Source organism: Prenolepis imparis, unplaced genomic scaffold (genome assembly GCF_030444845.1).
Source record: "Prenolepis imparis isolate NDT839.2.m4 unplaced genomic scaffold, iyPreImpa1.0 SCAF_2, whole genome shotgun sequence".
Classification (NCBI taxonomy): Eukaryota; Metazoa; Arthropoda; class Insecta; order Hymenoptera; family Formicidae; genus Prenolepis; species Prenolepis imparis.
In genome coordinates this window covers 8,262,345-8,287,081 of record NW_028141160.1, presented here as the reverse complement: position 1 = coordinate 8,287,081, position 24,737 = coordinate 8,262,345, and the positions used below count along the sequence as shown (strand labels likewise).

General features: G+C 34.7%; 2 protein-coding genes and 1 pseudogene across 6 annotated transcripts in view; 1 reads left to right on the top strand and 2 right to left on the bottom strand.

The window, feature by feature from the left end:
- Positions 1 to 13,541, bottom strand: part of Camta (Calmodulin-binding transcription activator) — a 54,029-nt gene extending 40,488 nt beyond the window's left edge. For all 3 annotated transcript variants that reach the window (XM_083058444.1, XM_083058443.1, XM_083058445.1), the window contains exons 1-4: positions 13,418 to 13,541; positions 12,593 to 13,178; positions 5,333 to 5,759; positions 3,771 to 4,050 (exon numbers count right to left, since the gene is read on the bottom strand). In XM_083058444.1, coding sequence (XP_082914570.1) covers positions 3,771 to 4,050; positions 5,333 to 5,557 — 505 coding nt within the window. In that variant the 5' untranslated portion in view covers positions 5,558 to 5,759; positions 12,593 to 13,178; positions 13,418 to 13,541. The remainder of the gene's footprint in view (positions 1 to 3,770; positions 4,051 to 5,332; positions 5,760 to 12,592; positions 13,179 to 13,417) is intronic.
- Positions 13,542 to 14,178: 637 nt separating this feature from the next.
- Positions 14,179 to 17,847, bottom strand: Ap-2mu (adaptor protein complex 2, mu subunit). Of its 2 annotated transcripts, none has more exons than XM_083058370.1 (5): positions 17,602 to 17,847; positions 16,670 to 17,048; positions 16,211 to 16,461; positions 15,878 to 16,134; positions 14,179 to 15,792 (listed from the first exon to the last, which is right to left on the bottom strand). In XM_083058370.1, the coding sequence occupies exons 2-5, from the start codon at positions 17,007 to 17,009 to the stop codon at positions 15,312 to 15,314; spliced, it is 1,329 nt and encodes a 442-aa protein (XP_082914496.1). In that variant the 5' UTR covers positions 17,010 to 17,048; positions 17,602 to 17,847; the 3' UTR covers positions 14,179 to 15,311. The 2 variants fall into 2 exon arrangements, with proteins under 2 accessions (XP_082914496.1, XP_082914498.1); XM_083058372.1 differs by lacking the exon at positions 17,602 to 17,847 and adding an exon at positions 17,358 to 17,502.
- Positions 17,848 to 18,402: 555 nt separating this feature from the next.
- Positions 18,403 to 22,457, top strand: LOC145932907 (anaphase-promoting complex subunit 2-like; annotated as a pseudogene). Its single transcript, XR_014424792.1, has 8 exons — positions 18,403 to 18,462; positions 18,660 to 18,707; positions 19,499 to 19,546; positions 19,682 to 19,930; positions 20,014 to 20,261; positions 20,352 to 20,546; positions 20,627 to 20,860; positions 20,939 to 22,457. The product of XR_014424792.1 is annotated as an anaphase-promoting complex subunit 2-like (transcript).
- The last annotated feature ends 2,280 nt before the right edge of the window (positions 22,458 to 24,737 follow it).

Sequence of the window (24,737 nt, the reverse complement as noted above, 5' to 3'; positions counted from 1 at the left end):
GTTGCATGAAAATAATTAGGCGAAATTCTTTATATCTATATAATATATACAATATGTATGTATAAGATACATTGTAAATTATACTCATTACGCATTCAAGGAGTTAAGTGTAGATTAAGTCAGAAATAGGATGAAATAATGAGATAATTTCATTGCATGAAAATAATTAGGCGAGAAATTCTTTATATCTATATAATATATATATATATATATATATACACACACATTGGCGGGGGGGGGGGGGGTAAACCCCCTTGCAAATTAAAAGAAACAGTTTTGCTGAATTTGTTTTAAAAATATAAATAAAAAAAAACAAACATTAAAGAGCTATCGACGTCGTTGATCCTGGAATAGAAGCTAATCATGAAACCCCAAAAATATTAAATAAAATAATTTTGCCCCCCCCCCCCCATTATCGACGTCAGGATCCGCTAGTGTATATAGGTATATCTTAATATAATTATTCTACAATTCATAAAGGAGGAAAATAGAAGCAATTTTTATATCACTTGAAGAGATGCTATTTTCGTACGACACATTATTATAATATATATATATCATCTAAATATATAAAATATTTAAAAAATAAAATATTTAAAATAATTTAAAGACATTATTTTTAGCCTTTAATATTTTTTTCGATTGTAATGATTTCGATTCATTATCCAGTGATGAACATACCTCAGAGGAAAACGCGACGCAAACTATGAAGGGTTAAAGTCTACGTGTGCACGATCGGAAAACCATAGATCCTAAGAGAAACTTTCCCGGCCTATGTGGCACTAACAATAAATAACAAGGTCGGTAATAAATAAGGGACACGATAGAGAAGGTCTCGTGCGTCACAAAAGCCGGTCACGATACAGAAAATGCCCAACCATACATTCATCAAATTTTTACAAAAAAGTATTAGGAACAGTCGAAAAATAATTTGCGACTTCCCATATTGATTGTCGAAGAAACGAATTAATTAATTAAATATGTTCGTATAAATAGCTCCGATAATACCTATCACTGTAATAATTTATATTCGATTAAAAAAAAGTTCAAGCTTAAATACAATATTTAATTAATTTACAAGAAAAAGTCAACATCTTTTTTTTAGAAATATTTTTACAATTTTACATCGGATTTTAATCGGATTTTTATCGGATAAATATTTTTACAACGTCAAACGTGATCTGCGTGTGTATCGGACATTGTGATGGGGAACGTTTACTTACATTTTCAATTAAAATTTCGATTAAACTTTATATTAACTAACTGCGTTAAGCGCAAAGTTGCAATAGGCGTTCAATTTTCTTTTTTTTTTTTCCTATACACGGCTAACCGCTTTCGCGGATTGTCGCCAAGTTTCATCGTATCGTTAGAACTTGGCGATCGTAAAAACTGTCATCTCTCGAAATTTGCGCGACGTTTTAGTGCTAGCATCCGCGTCTTGTACTTACCGCACGTCAAAAACGATATAACTACTTTCCGCGGCTCTCTATTTTTCAACTCGCTCCTTCTATTTATATTCGGAATCGGATTCATGCACGGGTACTCTTTATGGAAAATGTTGCTCAAAGAATAGAGAGGAACCGACTACTGTGTCTGCAGCCCGATGGCTATGCATACATATATGCCACGCGAGTCGAAATGCATGTGCATCTTTGCGCGGTGAAGCCGATTCTGGAAATGAGCCGAAACCTTTTTTCGCGGCAGGGGACAGATGTACGTGAAAGGATATATAAGGTCCTCGTAAAAACGAAAAAAACATAACGAAATCGTAGACGGAAAAATTCGTTTTCAAGAAAAGTACGGAAATCTCGCATCAAAATGTTGTACGTGATAGTTTTCTCGTATATACTTCGTGGAAAAGTAGTGCAAAAATTTCAATATTCAAATACAAAGGTTAAAATTAATAGCAAAATTAAATTAATAATAAAGTTAGAAGATAAAAATCGCTCTGCAATTTTTCTAAAATTATTTAAAGTAAAATAATTCGTAAAATAATTTGTGAATAGAAAATGTATGTGCTTTTTCATTAAAAATTCGAACTACTTCATTGACGATTCCTTTCACGTGCTTTCGTAATGCAGATCGATAATTCTCACTCTGGAAAAGATCGCGATTCTCGAAAAATGAGTACGACGATAAGTGGGACGATTTAGGAATGTTCTGGATCTCCCCTTTGCAGAGCGGATTTTCAGTGCATATCGATCGATGCTGTTTTCGCAATCTTTCTAGATAGGAAATGAATAATCCGGCTCAGTGAATTGTGGATATTTGCTTTCTACATTTGGTTTTCAACTACACATTTCGTTTTTATCCCTTAGCTATAGAGATATATCCTATATGTATATATAGCATGCGAAAAATATCGACGTTACATATTATCGAGAGGATCAACGCTGCTATATATATATATATATACACGGACCACTGTTTTCCGATGTGCAACGACAGTTTAATTCATTTGCAACTGGACGAAACAATTTAACAAGCTGTAAAAAAGTGCGACTATTTAATTACGTGGAAAAATGATGTTACAACGATGTTACGTTGCGACACTAATTGCACATACGAGTTTCATTCGAGATATAAATCGATATTTGAAAAAAATCTAAAAAAATAAAAATTCTCACAGCACAGATAGAAACTATTGACGACCAAAAATCTAAAAAAAACCTCTAAAAGATAAATCCATATTTATCGACTAAAAAATCAAATATCTGAAAATATCGAGGTATATTCGAAAATGTAAAATTTACGTGAATAGAAGGATTTTAAGATCCAAAGAAAAATCGAAATATTTATCGATAATTATCGATTTGAAGAATATTTTATCCTCGTGCGTTTTTCGGGAGAAAGAGAGAGAGCCGAATTTAATACGAAAATTCGTGTTAAATTTAACTGGCCATATTCTTATCTCGCTCAATTATTTGCGCGATAATGGCCTTAAGGAGTAGTTACTGCTCCTTAGCCAATTTACACGGGAAGCTACAAACTGTAAAAGTTGTCGGACCGATAGTTTATCGTTCCCTCATACAGAGCCGTTCGTTGCTAATCGCGTGGTTTACGGGCCCCGAAGTCATTCCGTGCGAAACTCGAGTGCAGTTTGTGTGCAGTTTCCGTTTCCATCGTGATGAGTGGAAACTTTGGTCAGGCTTCTCTCCGTTCCGGTGCCACCGTTCTCATGCGGCACTGTAACCGTACCGCCCTTAAAACACTGGCGTTTGTTTTAAACTTCATTGCGATTTTCTTCGGAGTCTCAACGCGCGGGGGCTAATTCTTCGCCCGTTTCACCCGTTTTAGCTCTTCGTGCGGGAGCGCCATAATTTTCGAGAACTACTTAAAGCTGCCTTGGACAGGCGAGCCTGAAAACTTTTCCTAACGACACAAATAATCGCGAGAACCCTACCGCGACATTGATGCTGTAGTGAAATTGTGTTATTTCTGTTTTGCTTTAAATTGTATAAAATTTTTCCAGTTTCCTTCTCACAAATAATATAACTTTATCCTCGTCACAATATTATATTCCATAATAATTATTTGACCATTCAATATTTTCTTTTTTATCCGTTTCATAATAAATCATAACTGATATCAGCTGTGTTTTCGTTCGAATATATGAGTACACATTTGTCATATAAAGAGGAGAATGCAAGGGCATATCGTATCGCATTATCGGAACCCTTCCTAACCAGATGCGAGGGTAAATAATTTACGAGACTATCTTTCCGGGTTGTCAAAGGTACAGGTATGAGTAATGGCATACAAGTACTCACCGGAGATGGGATCCGCGCCATCGAGCTTCCTGTCGGAGGCGACGTACTCATGAGCGGCTTCCTTGCTCGTCCTTGGACGAAATCCAGCGGGATTCGTCTCGTTGCCGTTGACGATCCCGTCCTGGCTCTTGTGCTCGTTCCGTAGATGATCGTTTCTCTCGTTCGACTTGCAGACCCCGACCTTCGACGATGGCTTGCAGTTGATGCCGCCCGGGTTCCCATTGATGTTTGCGTTAACGTTGATGTTGCTATTACCGTTGGTCGATGCGTGATTGTCGGCCTAAACGATGTACAAAGCGATCGTAAAGCGTAACGAGTATAGACTATTTTAGCGATCGACTGTGTCAGTCGCGAGAATTGATATTGGAAAGATAATACAGTGATTTAGTTGATAAATAAATCTAGAATAATTGAATACACGCATACACACATACTGGAAACTAAAGGAAAAGATTTGAAAAAATTAGAAATTGAGTTAAGTTTATGAATAGAGCATCTCTTTTGATGACTCTTTGATTTGGATTAAAAGAGATGTAAAATTATGCTGAAAAATAAATCAAAGCAGCGTGCTTTTGTACAAAATTTATCAACAAGCGTGACTATTAATCCCCGTTTTATTCTATAATTCTAATGGAAAAATAAATGCGACATTAATGAGCGTATAAATAACGTAGATGTTACACATGAAATCGCGCCACGATTCAGTGTCGCGTCCTTCGCGGCGAGGAGCGATCTATCCTCTTTAACCCTTTACATTGAAACGAGGCGAGGCTCGTGGTACCACCTGCCACCCATTCCCAGCTGTAATTGAAGTTGTCTCGTTTCGTATTGTAAAGCTATATAGGCGACGGTGCTTTTTTTCTCGCGTTACGCTGGCTGGAAAGGCAAGCCTTTTATTCCTGTAAGTACTTCGTTGCAAGACTAACTGCAAAGACATCTGTCCTAGGCTGAGAAGGAACGAGAGATACGTACTCGTCTCTCTCCTGCCTTTCTTTCGCACTTTCGACCCGGCATGCGACGATTATTTGACCTTTTATCGTCGAAATGTTCAGCAGGAACTTTCCTAATACGACTTCCACGTTTAATCTAGGCAGTTAAATCGAGGTAACATCGTCGACCAATTTACCAGATAGCGAATGAGAATTAATTAATCGATTTGCAGTCCCGTATTGAATAGCCACGTTGTGCAGCCTCGGAAATAGCACTGTCGCGCGCGTATACTTGAATGTAAAATCCCAAACAAAACATTCTCATGCCGAGAAACGCGGTCAAGTCTTTATCACGATAAAATAAAATTTCTAGAACAATTAAACACTCGGATATATTTTAACTCTATGTGTTCAAATTAATCTCAACTCGCGCGTAAAAATAAGATAGATTTCAACATAATACATATAAATTCAATTTCCCAACAGTTTCACAGTTGGTGTACAAAAGCAGAATCCGCATTGCAACAAACTCACGCAAGGTAAATATAAACAAAGCCTCCACGAACAAACTAAACCAGTCTTCAGCCTCGCGATTCGTCGATTATATACACGTGTAAAGATCGTATCTCTCACCGAGTTGGTCATGCAGGTGGACGAGGTAGACGAGCGCACCACGACGATCCTGTTCTGATTGTGATCGTTGGAGCCGATCGTGGGGACGGCGGCGTGATTGACCAGGGTGTGGGTGTCGTTGGTGCCTGTTGAATTGCTGCCGACGTTTCCGCTGCCGCTGCCCAGGGAGGTCTGCCTGATTACCAGCACGCTGCCAGCCGGCTCCAGCACGACCACCTGCCTCATCCTCGTCGCCCGGTGACACCCGGTGGTTGCCGGTCTGCCGAATGCGAGAGAGCGCACTCTCTTCCTCCTTCTCCTCCTCTTCCTCTCGTCTGCTCGTCGACAACGACGACGACGGCGACGGCGACGTTAAGCGCGTCGTTCTCCAGCACGACACGTTCCTCGACTCTTAAAGCTCCCACCCGTCCGCTACCGCCTGCTCCTCCTGCGCGCACACAAACACATCCAGGCTGGATATTAAAGCTGTCGTTTTAAGGGATGATCCTACCCGCCCGTCCGTTTTCTCCCCCATTCTTTCGCGCCGCCATTCGGAGCGGATCTACACGTCCGCCTTCGTTCGTAACCGCGTGAACCCAAGAGCGTACCGGCGTGGCTTCTTCCGGAAGGCGAATCGATGGGATTATTTCTGCCAACAACGTCGACGAACGGCCCGGTTACTCTCTCTCTCTCTCCTCTCTCTGCCTCTTTTTCAATAGGTAACTCTCACGGTAGAGACAAGCTGAGAGACAAAGTGACGGGCGGATGCGCGGTTTAAAGTAAGGGTAGGCTCCAGAAGCTGCCGGGTTTTAGATAATGGCTCGTCGCACGTTCAATACTCTATAATATGTATCCCGTTTCTTACAGCGTTTTTATATTCGTAGTGGAAGATCGATCAATCTTGTCCGACAAATTTAATTTAAAGACTCGCCATCGTTGAATGACTTTGCCGCTTCACAGTTTTTAATTCGCGTTAACGAGTATAAGGAAAGCCGTATAAGGAAGAAAAGATTTCTAAATTAACTAAATTTGAATGAAAAAAAATTCGTTTAATTTTAGTCTCTACGTTTATAGTAATATTCATAGATTAACTGTTATTATTTTTAATTTTTTTTTTTTTTTTATAAAAAAGGAGCATGTAGAAAGAGGAGAGAGAGAAGAGAGATGATAAAAATCTAAAATATTTTTAGATCTATTTATAGATATATCTATTATATTGCATGGGACGAGCAAAACGTTATTGGCTTCGAACTGTTACAATTTTGTCATCCTAGTTTAAAGTCCAGCACGATTTTCTCATTTTCTCGGCTCATTCGAGCGAAGGGATTTGTTTTCATAAGATCTCCGAGTTTGTAGCAACAGGAGATCTCGAAGGGATCGCGGCTTAAAATTGGATGAGTTTTGTTCAAAACCATTTGTGCTCGGTGTCATGATACGCCGTGAGATGAAAGTTTGTGAGGAACTGATAACAGCGTTAAAAAGACAATATTTCTTAATAAGACTTATTTTTCTAAAAGCATAGCTTCTTAAATTTAGAAAAAACATCGTTAATGCGTGGTTTACTTCGTGAATTATCTACAACGTTTGAATGATAATAAATTTTAAAGATATTAAAATAAGTAACAAAGAAGAAAGAAAATAGAAATTATATAAAGATATACATATAAAACAAATTATTCGAAATTAAATTGATAAAATAGTTAATATTGTAGAGAATTAATAAATTAGGAACGCTCACAAACATACGTTTTTACAAAACTATTCGTCGTTGCTGATTCTGTCTCTGTAGCAATACAAAATAAGAAACAAACAACATCTACAATTTGGAACTTGTCCAAACATTATTATGATAGTGATCTCAAATGAAAAAGAGCTATAATTTATATCTCATTCGACTAATCTTCGTGAGAATGAGAATGATTTTCCAGCAATTAATTCGTCGCGAGAAAAAACTAAAAGCTTGAAATTACCGAAAATTCAGCTGACAAAATTTTGAAAATTTACTCTCATTTGAATGATCGTACACGAATTTTCACGTGAGACAGCAAGATTATTCATCTTCCTAGACTTCGCGGAACCACTTAAGTTGGCATGCATTGTCATAAATGGATTTCTTGGCCACTGTCATTGGTTTACTCGGCAAACAGAAGCTTAAACTGCATCGTTGCCAATTCCAACACATGCAACAATTCTAACGATTCACAAAAAAGAAAACTCCCACGATAATATCTATCGCATATGAAAATAAAGAAAAAATAAAAAAAGGTCTTTATCTATATATCTTCCATTCGTATTCTATATCATATAGCTTGCCATACGTTTATTATAAGCAATCCTTATTCCTTCTGTATGGATTAAATGATTAGAAAATGACGAACATATCATATCTCTGCACAAGCGTATAAAATAATAAAAATATAAATTTTAGATTTGTTTGTTGTACTTCATTTTAATATTTTTTTTTTCAAAGATAGAAACTGTGCTATATGAGATACACGAGATAAACCGATCAAGCGTTTTAGCAGCAATGACGCACTCGATGATCTCGTCACGCACTCTATATCCGTGATAAATGCACGCTGTATGTATTTTAGTAAGAATTAATGTCATTCGCTTGGCGTACCTTCAATAGATATTAAATATACAGAGTGAATGTTAAAGGCGAGTAAAAAAAAAAAACTATCGCGGCCATTCATGTATGGAGCCGTATCGAGTGCGCGCGTAGCGGATATCTTGCCGGTACGACGGCACGTGCGGCAGTAATAATAGAACCGTCGCGTCGTCGGTGCATTCACACGCGGAGGATGCCTTGCCTGGTGCTAGCCTACAGCAAAAGTTGAGCAACTTTCACCGTATAGACTTACGTTTATCGATTGTTATGGGGATTAGGACACCCGTTTAATCGGTCGATCCAAAGTCCCATATTCGCGAACGAAACCGAGTCGTCCTCAATCTCGAATCGCGCAATCATTTGCACAATGATCGGAAGGAGACGCTGGAAATTCACGGATTCGGTATATTAACTCGAGAAGAATATGCAAGATGTGATAAAGAACACTCTGCGGAGAAATCTTTTCTAAAAAAAATTTAAGCCACTTAGCTTTTTAAATGATATACAATTTTCTCTTGTGCTTGAATACACAGTTGAAAAATTTGTGTTAAATTTAACAAATATCACCTGTCCCAAACGGTCCACAGAAATTTTTGTGTTAATTTAACATAATACGGATATGTTAAATGGTGACACGAATATTGTGTTAATATTTTAACATAAAATAAATGCAAACTTCAAATAAACTTAAAATAAATTTTGTGTAAAATTAACATAGTTTTAATGTAAAATTTAACTAAAAAAATTGTTAATTTTACATTTTATCACCCCCACTTATATTATAAAGTAAAATTAACATTTTTTTCCTGTAAATTTTAACAGATAAATCTTGTCACTAATAATACGGAACATATTTATTGTGTAAAATTAAAAATAGATATACATTGTGTTATTTTTACACTTTTTTTTAGTTGTTTTAATAATTTAACATTTGAGTCCAATTAACATAACAGCAATATGTTAAATTAACACATGAATGTGTTAAATATTTAACACAAAAATTTTAACGGGGACCGTTTTTAACAAGAAAACACAAATTTTCCAACTGTGTATTTCATAAAGACGTAAATTTGAATTTTTCTAATGTTTTTAAATTTATTTTTGAAAATTTCTAGTAAAATAATAGCAACGAAAAAAACAGCGCAAAAGTACATTTTTTTCGTGTAATTATTAAGTGATATTTACGCGATTCTTTTAAACGTGAAACACACCTAAATGGTTTAATAAATTGCTATTATATGTGAAAAAAATGTACAAAATCCCTATGTAAAAGTTTCTTTTCGGGACTGAATAGCTGTCTTATATGAACAAGATTAAATGGTACCTGTTAATACACGCTGTGGATTACACTTGTCATATGTAATCCTTTGCCAGACTGTGCTGTGTCATGTGTAATCCTAGGATTTATTATCTGTAAACCATGCTTTCCAAGTTAAATTACCACCCAAGATGATGGAAATATTTTATTTTGCAAAAAAAAGTAATATTTAAAAATTAAAATGAAGAAAAGATTTCTCTCACGTCAATGTTACGTCAATACACGACAAAAACAAACCTGACTTGATTAAATTCATTCATTATGTAAAAGCGTATTGTAGAAATAATACAGAATTTTCTCGTTTCTGGGATGGCTTTCTTCGTATGGAATAAAATCTAACATGTCAGGAACGACGTGAATGAAAAAAAAGAATACCAATCGATGAATAAAATCTAACACGTCAATAATAACATATAGATATAAAGAGAATATGCGACACGTTCTCTCATAACGCTTTCACAATTGACGTAGAAAATTCTTTAGGCATAGCGTGCCACGCATATCAGTTTCGTGCTGATATACCGTTAACCAGGAAATCGCGCGACTATAGATGGCCACGTAGGTATACGCGTTTAGATCGATCGATCTCAAGGTGTCCATATGTTGCGCCCATCTTCCAAAAGCGAAATCGCGCTTCGGGAATCATCGCAATTTGACATTTATCGAATATGACATTAAAATACGCACGCGAGTGACAAGTTAAAAAAAAAACATGACGTGCGCATCGAAAAGGTCGACTAGAAAATGTCCATTTAAATATTTTGAATATCGCTTTTCACGACAAATTTTTTTTCTACTAACTTAAAGAATATTCTATTTGCTTACGTAAATCTTTTTCTTATTAATCTTAAAGTATAATATAAATTTTACGCGAAGAAAAATATTGGACAAGTAAAAAATTACGATAAAATAATTTTTTAATGACAAAATCGATATTTATAATTTTTTTTTGTAATTTCATAAGTATATATTGAAAAAAACTCTATCTTATATTCACTTTAAAGAACATGTTATTTTATTATGGAAAGAGGTAGCATTTCGTTGCAAAATATCTTCCTAAACATTAGGGATTTAGCGTAATCAACAGCCGCGTGTTACTTTTGATGTTGTATTCGAGAGTGAACATTAGTTTCCAAACAGTTAGTTAGGAGTCAGATGTATTCTAAAGTGATGTGTTCCCGGACATGGTTCTAGTTATGCAACTAGTTACTATCGTTTTCGAACGTGCCGTCAGAATCCCAGGCGGCAGGAAACGCACGGTATGCCACTCTTGATAACAGCTGATTACGATGAGCTAGTCAAGATAACGAACACGGTTTAGGCATTGATATTATTACATTAATGCGTATCGATATCATCGATATTTTTAAGCTTCATTCTCGTTCAAAAGTGACTGATAAACGTGTGTATTTGATTGCAAATTTAAATGAGAACAGCTGCTAAATAAAAGTTAATTTTTCTACAAATGTTTCATTCTCAACCACCCTTTCATATCGATCCGAGAGATTTACGCAGCACAAAGACCCGAGAAAAGAATTCTCGCTTCAATAAGTCAAGGTAGTATAAGACCAAGGGACTAACCTTGTGTGAAAATATTATCCTTCAGAGGTCTTTCAGAGCCCTTAAGGGATGTATCTATAACGCAACTGCTATAAGGGGAGATTACGTCGCCTCTGCGTTAACATTTGTGACGTTTGCATTATGAAGATGGCAACGGGGCAGATTTCTCATAGATTAAAGGAATTAATCTTCGTCAAATTACCAAACATTAACACGGAAATTATCAGAGGAGAAAAAGAAGATAAAATGAGTTTGAATTTCAAGTAAAAAGCGTAAAAAATGTTTATATCTATTTGCGATCGAGAGTTCGAAAAGCATAATTTTTCGAGCGAAATTAAATAAAAAAATTGTCGACAGATAAATGCATTTTCCTTTTAATCTCTAAAAATATGGTATATAATCTAAAACAATTGTCAAATATTTTTCTGGAAAATATATTGTATATCGCGGTGTGATATAAATCTATAGATAAAAAATCTGTAACTTGTTTTATTTATTTCCACATATAAATTCGTTTCTGGAATAATAAAAACGCGATGAAATGTATATAATGTTTATTTTCCTTATCTATTTTTCATTATCTGAGTAGCCTTGAAAATTAAGTTCTCCGAAATTAAACCAACGATAAGATTTCGAGCTTACACGCGAAGCTCTTTTAAAGCTGAGACATGACTTTAATTTTTCATTGGGAATTATCTTTCAAAAAAGTCAACGTGCTCATCCTTGACAAATAAAATCCCATGTGTAAATTTCGCGAAATACCACCATTGTATCTTGGGCATCAATTCAATATCAAACTGAACACAACACGATATTACTAATATTTTCAATTCTTAATCGGAACGAGTGCTATTAAAAGTCTTCATAAATTGATTTTTTAAAATAGAAAGATATTTAATCTATTTACAAAAAAAAAACGAATGCTCTACACATTTTTAATTTCTCATTTTATACCTTTTAATTCGAAATAATATCTATTTTAATACACAAATACATTTCGCGCGGATAAAGAGCAGAAAATACGGCGTTGCAATAAGTTCCCGATTAATCAAACTTGATTGCTCTCTCGGATCGATCAAAATCGAATAAATCTATCGCGCCGTGAAAATGAATTTCGCGTTAAACGATTCATCGGTATTTCCGGCAAAAGCGCGGAGGAGGATGAAGAGTTATCTGTCGCGATCGTTATCCGCGATTCCGCGAGGCATCCGCCTCGAATCCGCTCGGACGTCCGCCGCACGTGCAAATAAAGCGCGAGATTCCTCCCTTACGGATGGCGGCGAGAGAGCCGCGCCGCGGGTTTTACGGGTGTGTTGCGCTAAAAATAGCAGCACCCATAAAACTGTTCGCGCTCGCGAGGACCACGCGAATTCGCGTGGATCACGACGATACACATCGCATATTTGCTCATCATATCTTTTGTATTTTAGAAACATGTTCTTACTTAAATACACACACACATACATACATGTATCTATATATTGTAATTCATATATTACATACATTTATTATATATGTTATATATTTTTTTATTTTTTTTATGTATATTTTATATATAAAATTATTATATATTATAGTAAACTTATTATTATTATATTATATATATGATATGATATATTATATGATACATTATATATATGTATGTATATATTTATAAGTAATTTCTACGTGTATATATTTTCCAGCTGTCTATATCACAGAAATATTCTGGATTATTTATGAAACGCGCAAAAAGAAGCGTCGAATTCTCTCTCTCAAGAGAAAGATATATATATATATAGAGGCTACTCACGAGGTCCGTGCTCCGAATGAGAACAGATGGTCCGTCGTCGAGGGCGATCATTTCGGCTTCCCGGTGCGCGTTGGCGCGTTTCTCCTGGCGTCGTCTTCCCCAGCCTCGTTCACCAACGACGACGGCACCTTCCTCGGCGCGACGACATCGCGATGACGCTCATGACTGACGACGACGATCTCGCGTCTCGTTTCCTCGCTTCCTCGTGCACGTCGCGTACGTGGCCTCGACGTGTGTATGTGTGTGCGATGCGTGATGACAAACTCACGCAGGGAGTCGCGCGATCACGCGTGCCCGCGGCGGCCGCGGTCGATCCTCGGAATCCATGACAGGTACACAGAGCGATACGTTGCACGGAGAGCGGTGCCAGGCGCGAGCGTGGACCGCATGCGCCAAGCCGGGACGGAAAGTCATCGCGCTGTGTGTCGTCGCGAATAACACGCCCGGCACGTAGACGAGAAACCTCGCGGAAAGGCGAGGTTCAAAGCGTTCCCGCCACCTCACTTTTCGCCCCTTATTCCGAGAGGGTGATATATCTGTGAAGTGAGGCGCAGATATTTCTCCACGACGAATCTTTATGTATAACCTGTAATCGCAAAAGGTTACTTAGATTCTTGCCATAATATATATCAACTGTTAAAGAGAAATATCATTGTCTTACCCCTCCCCCACCCCCTCCCCTCCCAGGATGTCAACGAATATCGTTTCGTCGAAAAATGTCGCGCTTGTATTGAATCAATATCGTGATGTACTTCATCAGATTAATATATATATATATATATATTCGAGCGACACTAAGGTAAAGAAAATGTAGAAAGAACGTACCGAGAAAGAGTAGGTCTGTTATTTCATCTTGATATTATATATCTTAATGAAATCTTGATAGCTTATCGATTATAAAATCAATGCGGTCAGCTTCCCTGCGTCCTTCATCGTTGCCGTCGTAATTTGAAATGAACTCGTCGCGTGTCGCTCGAGCGAGAGATTGCGCGCGTATCGATATATCTCGATTGGAGCGCGCATCGATATATCTCGATAGACGCTCAATTTAAAAAATGGCGTACATTGACACACATTGACATATATATATATATATATATATCCTTCGCTATCTTTAACATCTCTTTCTTACATTGTTACAAAACTTGAATCATTTCGTATTTTTAATACTATATCTTGGAAATTTTTCGAATCTGAAGACTCGTCGTGTAATTATCGTTTTATTGATCGTTGATTAATTATTGATTAAAGACGAGTGTTCTATATTAAACGCTCTGATTATCGCGCTTTTATCTCTAATTGGACGCATGAATGACTTGTTTTTTTACTATTTTTTTTTTACATTATTCAAGCACAGCTCATGTAATTCTATAAGTTTCTCATTAATATAAAAAGCAGAACATAATTTCATGCAGAATTCACAAATTAAATTATAATACAATATTAAATTATAATATCATATTAAACTATAATATTTCACTGCCTTAGCAAATTATTTTCTCGAGCTAATTTTATTGCGTATGATATATACTGGATTGTATAATTTCAAGGAGAGCAATATAATTAAATTCACGCATGGGCAGTAATTTATTTTACACATATATTTACGCATGCGAGCGTTCTTTTAGAGAGACAAAGTCAATTACGTCGGTGTAATCGATTAATTAATGCTTCTTTCTATTCTCATGCATAGATAACAGATTATCAGTATCGTACATTTCATTGAGCGCATCGCAATCTTATACAAGTGATCTGCGACATACAGATTTGCCGAATTTCGCTCAATCTCTGGTACCCCATAACTCTCTCTATATGTATGTATGTATGTATAATTAATCATATAAGAAATGAGTACTTAAAAATTCATGTATATATCAACATATTATAATACAAAAATTCATTATCATGATATATTAAAAAAAAGCATTCTTTATATATAATAATATTTATATCCTACAAATACGTTTATTTCAAAAACGTAGATCATCGTATTGTATTGAATTCCAGAGACAAATCAAAATTTGTTTATCATCTATCTAAAAATAATATAACATATTTACCATTCTTATTATTGCTTTGGCGTAAAAGAAGTAAGAACAGATAAAAGTTCATTAGAATGGTTTAAGATATATAAGCTCATGATCATACTTAATAATAATTATCTTCAGCAACAAATTTTGCATTAAAATTCTTATTATGATTCATAAAATCCAGTTTGCATGGTGCGATGAGTGACTAAGTTGTAAAATCAATTAATACGAAAAAAATGGATATGAAAAATTGGCACAAAAAAAATAACCTATTTGATATCATCATTAATTGCTTAATATTTCCAGTTTAGAGAATCTATTTTGCATTGGAAAATGTATTTTCTCTCGATACATTAAATTGATATAGCCAAATGAGGACAATTTAAATAAACTTCTTACGCTAATACGTAATGCATAACAAAATTTCTTACGGTTTTAAATCCTGTGCTAACATAACAGAATTCGTCCTCCACATTGTTACATTGATACCTGGTTCGTCATTTCGCTACGTGTTGTATACAATTCGAAATTAGAATTTCGAACATTTTCTTTTTTGACAGATTGTTTCGCTTCAATTATGCGCTACAATGAAATAACATTCAATATCGATACTCACGGTCGCGATTTCCGTATTGAGATTTACTCCTTTACAATTATTTATGCCCGTTCAACATTATTCGGAGCTATTATTAACACCGTGTCTCGTACAATCCGCTGCGTCCTATATAACGGACCCATTTGATCACATCGTGATCGGAGTAATTCAATTTGGACTCGAATACTTTCAAGTAGCGCACTTTGAAGCCGGATGGCGCGAACGGAACCTCAAAGTTCATCGATATCGGCGGCCTCGTCCATTTCTTCTTCGTGTCCGTCTCCAACAGATCGATCTCGGCGGACAGCTGCGTCTCCTTCATGCCGGCCATACGCTTGATCTTCCACACGATCGCATTCTCCGACGCCTTGTACTTTGCCTTACCCTTCAGACATATCAACTGCACACCGGCAGTGTTCAATGGCGTCGGTACGCGTACCTCGATCTTCTGCCCTAGCAATGATGGCTTGAAGTTCGATTTCAAAACCGCCTTGACCTCCATCTTCGTTCGGCCTACCTCGCGCACTAATGGTATCACGCGGAAGGGCAATGATATATCTTTCGTGGTACGATATCTGTAATAAAGATGACAAAATATACGTTATTATTATATCACGAAAATCGTTTGAATTGTTTTATATATCTTCTTGATTGTCTCACCTCATCAACTCGAACTCACCATCCGGCGGTATAAAACTAATGGAATGTTCGGTTTCAAATTTGCTAAGCTTAACGCACTGATGAAATTGGCAGTCATCGATAACGACAACCGGTTTGCCGGATCTAGCGCCTGTAGGATCATCGCCTCCGCCCCCGAGTCCGCCGCCTCCTTTCATTCCCTTAGATTCCATGACGATCTTGTCGTTGATTCCAAACTTGCATTCCGGCATACCAGATAAGTAGGATTTCATTACAACCTGAGCGAAAGATTTTTCATTAGAAGTTTACAATAATTTTAAATAATAATTAAATTTTTTAATGTAAATGATTTACCTTTCCAGCAACGTGTGCGCTAAGAACCTGACCCTGAGGACTCATCAATAAATTCACGTATTCAAGCACATCCAGGAAGAGTTCATTGCGTCTGTACTTAATGCCCTCTCGTCTCCATCCAATCTGACCAGTGACTTGCGATGTTATTTGAGACTGTTCCTCCTTGGTGGCTGACTTCACTCCTTGTTGAGTGATAAACGTTTTCAACACTCCTGTGTCACAATTCTGTGGATATCCAAAGTCGAGTATCTCTGCAAGAAGATAATGAAAGTTGAGAAAAAGATCACACATAATTATTAGGTCTGTTCTTTTTGGCTGAACTGGCTGTACTAGTTCAGAGTTTATCTTTTTCCTTCAAATATAGAGTGAAAAAGATACCCTCTGAATTAGTGCAGCCAGTTCAGCCAAGTTCAGCTAAAAAGAACAGACCTATTGATGTATCAAAAATTGTATACTAACCGTCAAGCAGCTCGTAAATAAGCACAAAATTATTCTTGATGTTCTCTTCCGATATCTTGCCAAAATATGACTGCATAACATCTATGATTTTCAGCAACAATTCAAATACCATAGCTGCGTTGACATTTTGCTTGGTGACAGCAGCTAACCAAATATTAGCACGCTTTATATGGAAAAACGATGTTCTGGCAATGTTGGTTACTGGCGAGCGTACTTGCTGTCGTGCATGGATGACATTGACGCGAAATGCATCCACTGCATTCCGGCCAATATCATCCCGATACACTCGAGAGATCAGCACCTCTCCCTTATGATTGTAAACGAACAGACCTCCTATCATTTTGATGAAGGCTAGTTAGCCTATCGACCCAAAATCAATCTGCAAGAAGAAACAAAATATGAGTGACAATAAAAAATATACTTAGTAATTTTAAAATAATAAATTCCTATTACATAACAAATAATTGCATAATTAAATTGTTTCTATATAACTGAATTTAATTTTCAAAAAATAATCAGTTAATAAATCTACAATATTTAGATTAGAGATATTTTATATATTAATATTAGAGATAATATTCTTCCAGATTTTTGACAAATACTACAGAATCGCAGAGTACAGTAAAAATATAACAATCTGATAATCCTTCACTTAAAAGAATGCAAGGAAAAATCATAAGTCTCGCACATCGCTCAAGGAGAAGCCTTTAATAAGAGGTAAAGGGCGTCTTTCACGACTAATGCAAGTAGGCAAGTAAGGTCGAAATAAACGTCCCGTTTCTTAAATGACACTTGGAGCTGTCCGTCTGTCCGATACGTCTTGCGAACGGTTAATATCGATCGAATGTGGCTCTTCGCGGCCAAATCGTGGCGCTCGATGAAGAAACGTCATCGAGACGCCGGCGTCGAAGAAGATCTGGAGTTTCACTTACACATGACACCTCGAGGATGATTCCGTCTACAATTCCTCGTAACCGCCCTTCAAGATATGGCGCGACACCCTGATTACAGGCAATCGCGAGCTAATAACGACGAAAGCAACACCCACTTTTTCCGATATTGCCAACGAGAAACGACGCGGGAGACGAAAATCAGATAGATTGGCAACCGGAAGTGCGATATACCGTAACGCCGTTTGCGGAGAACGAGGGAAAACAAGGATCGATTCTAGTTCAGTGTTGCCAATTTCAATCAATCCCCGCAACACGGGAGAGAGAGAAAGAGAGAGCGCGTGTGTCGATGTGCGCGGGTGCGCGGCGCGTTCGACTTTGAATCGATTTTGACCTTGTGGCTTGTGGCGCGCGCTGTGGAATTCGATGTGAAGAGTGGGGGACGTGGTGGGGGGACTGTGTGGTGGGGGGATGCGCGCGCGACGCGGCGCGCATCCCCCCACCACACAGTCCCCCCACCACGTCCCCCACTCCGCGGACGAATTCCAACGCGTTCACGCAGCGCCACTTGAAGGTTAAAAGTCGAACGCGCCGCGCACATCGACTTGCGCCGCTCTAATATTATATTATACATTCTATGGTTGCGCGACCTGAAGTTGGCAACACTTTTCTAGTTGTCTTTAGTCGATGTCGATAATATAGTTTACAAATGTACCTTTTGAAATCGCCTGAATTTTAATACTTCTTTCTTCAATATAATCTCCTAATGCATACCTCTTTGCATCAGATGTTTTGCTATTAACTCAGGCGAGATATGACACGGAGAACACTTCGCGAAGAGGCATGAAATTAGGAGAATATATCTCCCGAAGAGGTTTTAATTCAGGCCTATTTACGAGCATGGTTCGCTTTTCATCTCAAGTTCCCACGTGACTTTTTACTTGGTTAGGGCACAAGGTTAGATTTGGGCACAATTATTTTTTTATCAAATATTCAATCGCAAAGACTTATCTAACACTCAACTGCTATTTATGATAGCAAAACCGAATATTTGATGACTATTTATTTTTTTATTTTGAAAATGTTTTTTTTATTCGCAGACTGAAGAAGAATGCACGGAGGAAGAATTTACGAATCTTGCGAAAGATGTGAGAGTTTTGAAGCTGTCACAGTTCGTCGAGGATATTGTTATCCATATTATATAGAAAAATACATCCATTGGCATGTGGCATCAGCGTTCTGGGAAAAATTAGAGAATGAGGACAGCCAACGGGGAATTGTTCAAGTCTGCTGTGGATGATCTACATTATGTTTACAGAATTTCTATCTGTTCTAAAAATGTTGGAATATTTAAGACAAAACAAAGATGTGCAGCTACGATCCATCAAGCCGAAAATGATATGGAAGCACGATTCAAGCTTATCTTGACAGCTATGTAGTCCAGCCTATTACTTCTGTGTCACGAATGTATTATAGAGCAGTTATATAAAATTGCCTTTAATGTATCCTGCAATTCAGACAACTCGCCACAAGGTAAACTTTTATCTTGATGTGTTCAGATTTGTGATTTATTCAATACTTATGAGATATATACAGAATTATATGTTTTAAAATAGATATATCAGTTAATCAAAGATCCAGTGCATTGGATGTATCCATGGAGTCAACAACTCAGCTAAATGGATTGTTTATATGTTTCACGAGACAAACAGAAAACTAATTGAGTTAAAATTATTGGAGAGACTCGTAGGAAATGCACTCATATCATTAATTCATACTTGTATCAAGAATCATGTGATTCAAACATGCGACAAAACATTTGATTATAATAATAGGTACAAATGTCATGTCTAAAGTTATATATATATTTATATTTATATTTATTAAAATTTATATAAAATATATATTTATATTTATTATTATTTTCTCTTTTTCGCAGCTTGAAGAAGAATGCATGGAGGAAAAGTTTGCTAATCCTGTGAAAGATGTGAGTTTTAAAGCTGTCATAATTCGTTGAGGACATTATTATTTATCCAATAAAACCACATCCATTGGCATGTGGCATCAGCGTTCTGGGAATTATTCGAGAATACAGAGGATGGCCAACCGGGAATTGTTCTAGTCTGCTGTTGATGATCTGTACATTATGTTCACGGAGTTTCTACCTGTTCTAAAAATGTTGGAATATTTAAGACAAAACACAGATGCGGCTACGATCCATCAAGCCGAAAATGATATTGAAGCACGATTCAAGCTTCTCTTGAGAGTTATGTAGTCGAGCCTATTACCTCTGTGTCACGAATGTATTATAGAGCAGTTATATAAAATTGCCTTTATAATGTATTCTGCAATTCAGACAACTGGTTGCAAGGTAAATATTCATCTTATTGTATTCACATTTGCGATTTATCCAATACTTATGTGATATATACAGAAATATATATTTTAAAACAGATATATCTATTAATCTGAGATCCAATGCATAGTGCATTGGATGTATCCAGGGAGTCGACAAGTGTCAGCTACGTGATTGTTTATATGTTTCATGAGACAAATAGAAAAATAATTGAGCTGAAGTTATTGGAGAGACTCGTATGAAATGTACTTACACATCATTAATTCATATTCGTATCAAGAATTATGTAATTCAAAAAACATGCAACGTAACATTTGACATGTCATAATAGATTTCATTAGAAAACGTATGTCAATTTTTATCTTTCTTTCTTTATTAATCTTATTATAAATAATATTTATAATGATATTTATATGTGTGATTTGATTTTTTATAGTGGCTCTCGAAACTGTTGGCATGAGTTTGTTTGCGAATAAGAATATATTCTGGTGGTTTTTCGAAAATTGTTATACTTACAATTAGTGATGAAATCTGTAGTGCCATAAATAAATTTGAACAGAAAAAAATTATCTTTTTTTATATGACATATACATCAAGATAAAGATCGATCATCTATTCAACATAATAATAGGTATAAACGTCATACATATATACATATATATTTTTATATTTTATTTATAATAATATGTTTCCATGCTCTATTTTTTCCAGAATATCCAGAGTCGCAACCTGTGATGAGTGATCTCCGAATTTGCCTGGAAAGAACTGATCAATGGAAGGTCCTGGTTAAGAATCTTCAGGAAACGAGGCGTGAACACTTCGGATATAGTGAAGGCTTACATCGCCGCGATCGAAATATTCAAGTATCTCGATCCAACAAAAGATAGAAACTTGGACATAAATGTCACGCCGATTATACACGCAACGATTTTCTTGCAGGCTAAAGTAAGTATATATTCAGCGTTATTATTATCATGAAGTAATCACACAGTGAGATTGTCACTAATTAGAGTTGAATTATAGATGAATAGGCTTTGCAAGATTTGGCAGAAGTGATGCACACTCCACCGATTATTTTACGACGCAAAATGACATTATGAGTGATTGTAAGGTCGCTGTGAAATGCAGTTAACTGGAATTGAGACAATTTCTGGATAGGAAAGTCAGGGAACATAAACTATTGCTCTCCGATAGTTTCTATCGAATACTGAAGTCATAAGTCGCTATTATCTTATTACTTTTCAGTTTAGATTTCGTAGCAATCTTATAATATATATTTCTTTAATTTTAATTAGAGTCACAAATATATTTCGTCCAGCACAAATATATATTTTTTGATGGTCTAACTATATTTCGAATTGAGAATGCGCAGTAAAACTGCATTTTGAAATTTTTCATTGTGTAAGACTATGTAGTTACGAATTAATTGTAAAAAAATATCCTTTATATGCAATCATTATCAGATCGATATCAGAAAACTATTTTCTATGACAAAATTATTATTAGTTATTAACTTTTACAGTTAATGTGTAATTACATATATCGCGATGATGACGCATTTTTTGTATAATATTTTTATTTAATCGAAAAAGAATAAGAATGAAAGAGAGATATAAATGCAGTTAAAAATTTGAGTTTTATAGCTTTAAGGACAATAATTATTTCTTTAATCTCAATTAGAGTCGCAAATGTATTTCGACCGATGTTTTTATCGATTGATTTATGTCAAAAATGTAAACATAATTAACATTTAGAGACTGCGCACAATAAAAGAAATAAGGAACAGGTAATAAAGAATAGAAAATAAGAACAGAGAATAGGGAACAGTTTAATATAAAATATATGAAATATAATTTAGTAATGTAGAATAAAAAAACAGAGAAATAGTGCTAAAGTGATGAAATTTATCTATTCTGTGTTATTAAATTACATTTTATATGTTTTATATTGAACTATTCTCTATTTCCTGTTTTTTGTTCTTTATTTCTTGTTTCTTATTCTTTTTATTGTGCGCAGCTCCTATATTTGTGTATTTAATATATAACACAAAAATAATCGCCAAAAAGTTTTTATCATGGTCATGATAATGTAAATGTACATGAACAAAAAAACGAGAATTTTTAATACTTTTATTTGCTTGGCATATATTTTTTAATTTTTTAAAGAAAATTATGTAATTCATTGTTTTTATGAAAAAGTTAACATATAATTTCTTAACTTTTTTTCTGAATTGTGCTCTAGTTAATTTTTGGTGATTAATACATACAGTTAATGTTATATATGTATACATGCAATACATTCACCGATATGATGTGCAACAGCGGAGCTTTATAGTACAAAGCATTGATCTATTATATATAAAAAAACAAATTATATATATATATATACAACATAGTTTTCAAAATAATTAATATTTGAAAAAGTTAATAATGCGCAATTGAACTTTTATTTTTTTAGATCTAAATTTATATAAAATATAATAAAATTTAATTTTTAAAAAGTAAGTTAAATAACTATAAATTGTGTGTAAACAATATTAAAAATTATATATTATTAATTATATATAATTATTATATTTTATTATTAATAATAAAAAATTTTAATATATGTATATTAAACATGTATATATAATATATATATATATATTAAATACGTACACATACACCGGATTAGAATTATATATTATTATTAATTATTAATTATATATAATTATATTTTATTATTAATAATAAAAAATTTTAATATATGTATATTAAACATGTATATATAATATATAATATATATATATATTAAATACGTACACGTACACCGGATTAGAATTATATATTTCTTTCTCAGAAGAAGAAAGAAATATTCGAGTAAAGCGCTCTGTGTTAATCGATCTTTTCAATGATCGATTAATCTCGAAAGACTGGTAATTTCTAATTAGACAGTTGGTGTCACTGCGGCGACTTCCCGCGTATTTTGTGACAGTTGGCATTATTGCGGCGTCACCCCGCGTAAATTACGTGCGTCGCGCCGCGCGGACCGTAGCTCTTCGCTCTTCGTATAATTATAAGTAATTATCGCGTGCTATTCTCTCAAATATGCGTACAATTAGAAGCTGGAGTACTGTGTGAAAAGTAGTCACGTACGAATGTCGGGATTTCCGCACAAAGTATCGCGCATAATTAAGATCAGAAGTACCGGATAAAGAGCCGCGTACGATTAATATCGGGAGTGCCGCTTAAGTGCGATTGTTTTATTTTGTTAATAAATGCGCATGTATTGTTGTAATTAATCATGTTTTCGCGAGCGTGTATTATTGAAAGAGCGCATAAAGACTCCATATAGAGTACGAAGTAAAAGAGAAGGAGGCTAGGGAGACATCGAGCAACAGCGAAGCAGCCTTGTAAGTAGATTATAACTTTTATTTCATTTATTATTTATTTTATATATATATATATATACTTGTAAAATTATAATAATTACCCGTTTATCTCCGCGATAACGATTCATCTTACATAAATGTATAATGTATGTAATGCATAGGATGGATTTTGGATATTTTACTTTTCAAAACTTTCAATAACTTTTAATAATTTTTAATAAATAAATTATAATAAAATTCTCATAATAATACACACAACTTTTTATATGAAAATTATATTTTATCATATTTTATATATTTTTTAGATCTAATTTATTCGACGAAATATAATTTATATGTATAAGTTATACATAATTTATTCAATTAATCGCGAAAGACTAATCTTTATAATTTTTTTTTTATACAGGTGGCATCACTGCGGCGATATCCGCGTAAATTTTCATGCGTCGAGCCGCGCGGATCGTAGCTTCGTATAATTGTAATTATCGCGTGCTGTTTTCTTAAATATGCGTCGCGTATAATTAACAAAAGCGTACGATTAAAATGGAGAGTGTCGTATGAATTTACGTACGAATGTCGGGAATTCCGCATAAAGTATCACGCGATTAAAATCGGAACGTACGCGATTAACGTCGGAAGTGTCGTTCACACAAATTGTCGTGCGATTTTATTTTTCTAATTAATGCGCGCGCGTGATCGTATTTTCGCGAGCGTGTGCTGTGTAAGTGCCAAAAAGACGCTAAGTACGCAGAAAAGAGGAAAAAAAAGAGGAAGTCCGGGAAGGCATCGGGCAACGGAAGAGCAACCATGCGGTAAACATGTTATAATTAAAACAAATCTATATAAATTAATATTATATAAATATATAATTTTATATATATATATATATATATATATATATATATAATTTATATGTAATTTATATAATTATATATATATTTTATATCAATTTATTATTTAAATTTTTATTCAAATAAAATCGAAAATAAGTTAATATTAAGAATAAATTTGGAATAAAATTTTTAAAAAATAATTTGCAAAAAAAATAAATATGGATATTTAAGGTAATTTATAGAAAAATAAAAAAAATATTACATTAAATTTTATTATATTAGGTTGTTCGGAAAGTCATTTCGTTTTTCTCACATACAAATTGTATGTGAAAAAAACGAAATGACTTTCCGAACAACCCAATAATTATTAGATTATTAATAATAAAATATATATATATACATACACATATATATAATTTTAATATTATTTATACAATTTATAGTTATTTAACTTACTTTTTAAAAATTAAATTTTATTATATTTTATATAAATTTTTAGATCTAAAAAAATAAAAATTTAATAATTTATTAAATATATTTTACGATACGAATAAAAGTTGCATTACTGACTTTTTCAAATATTAATTATTTTGAAAACTATTTTGTATACATATAATTT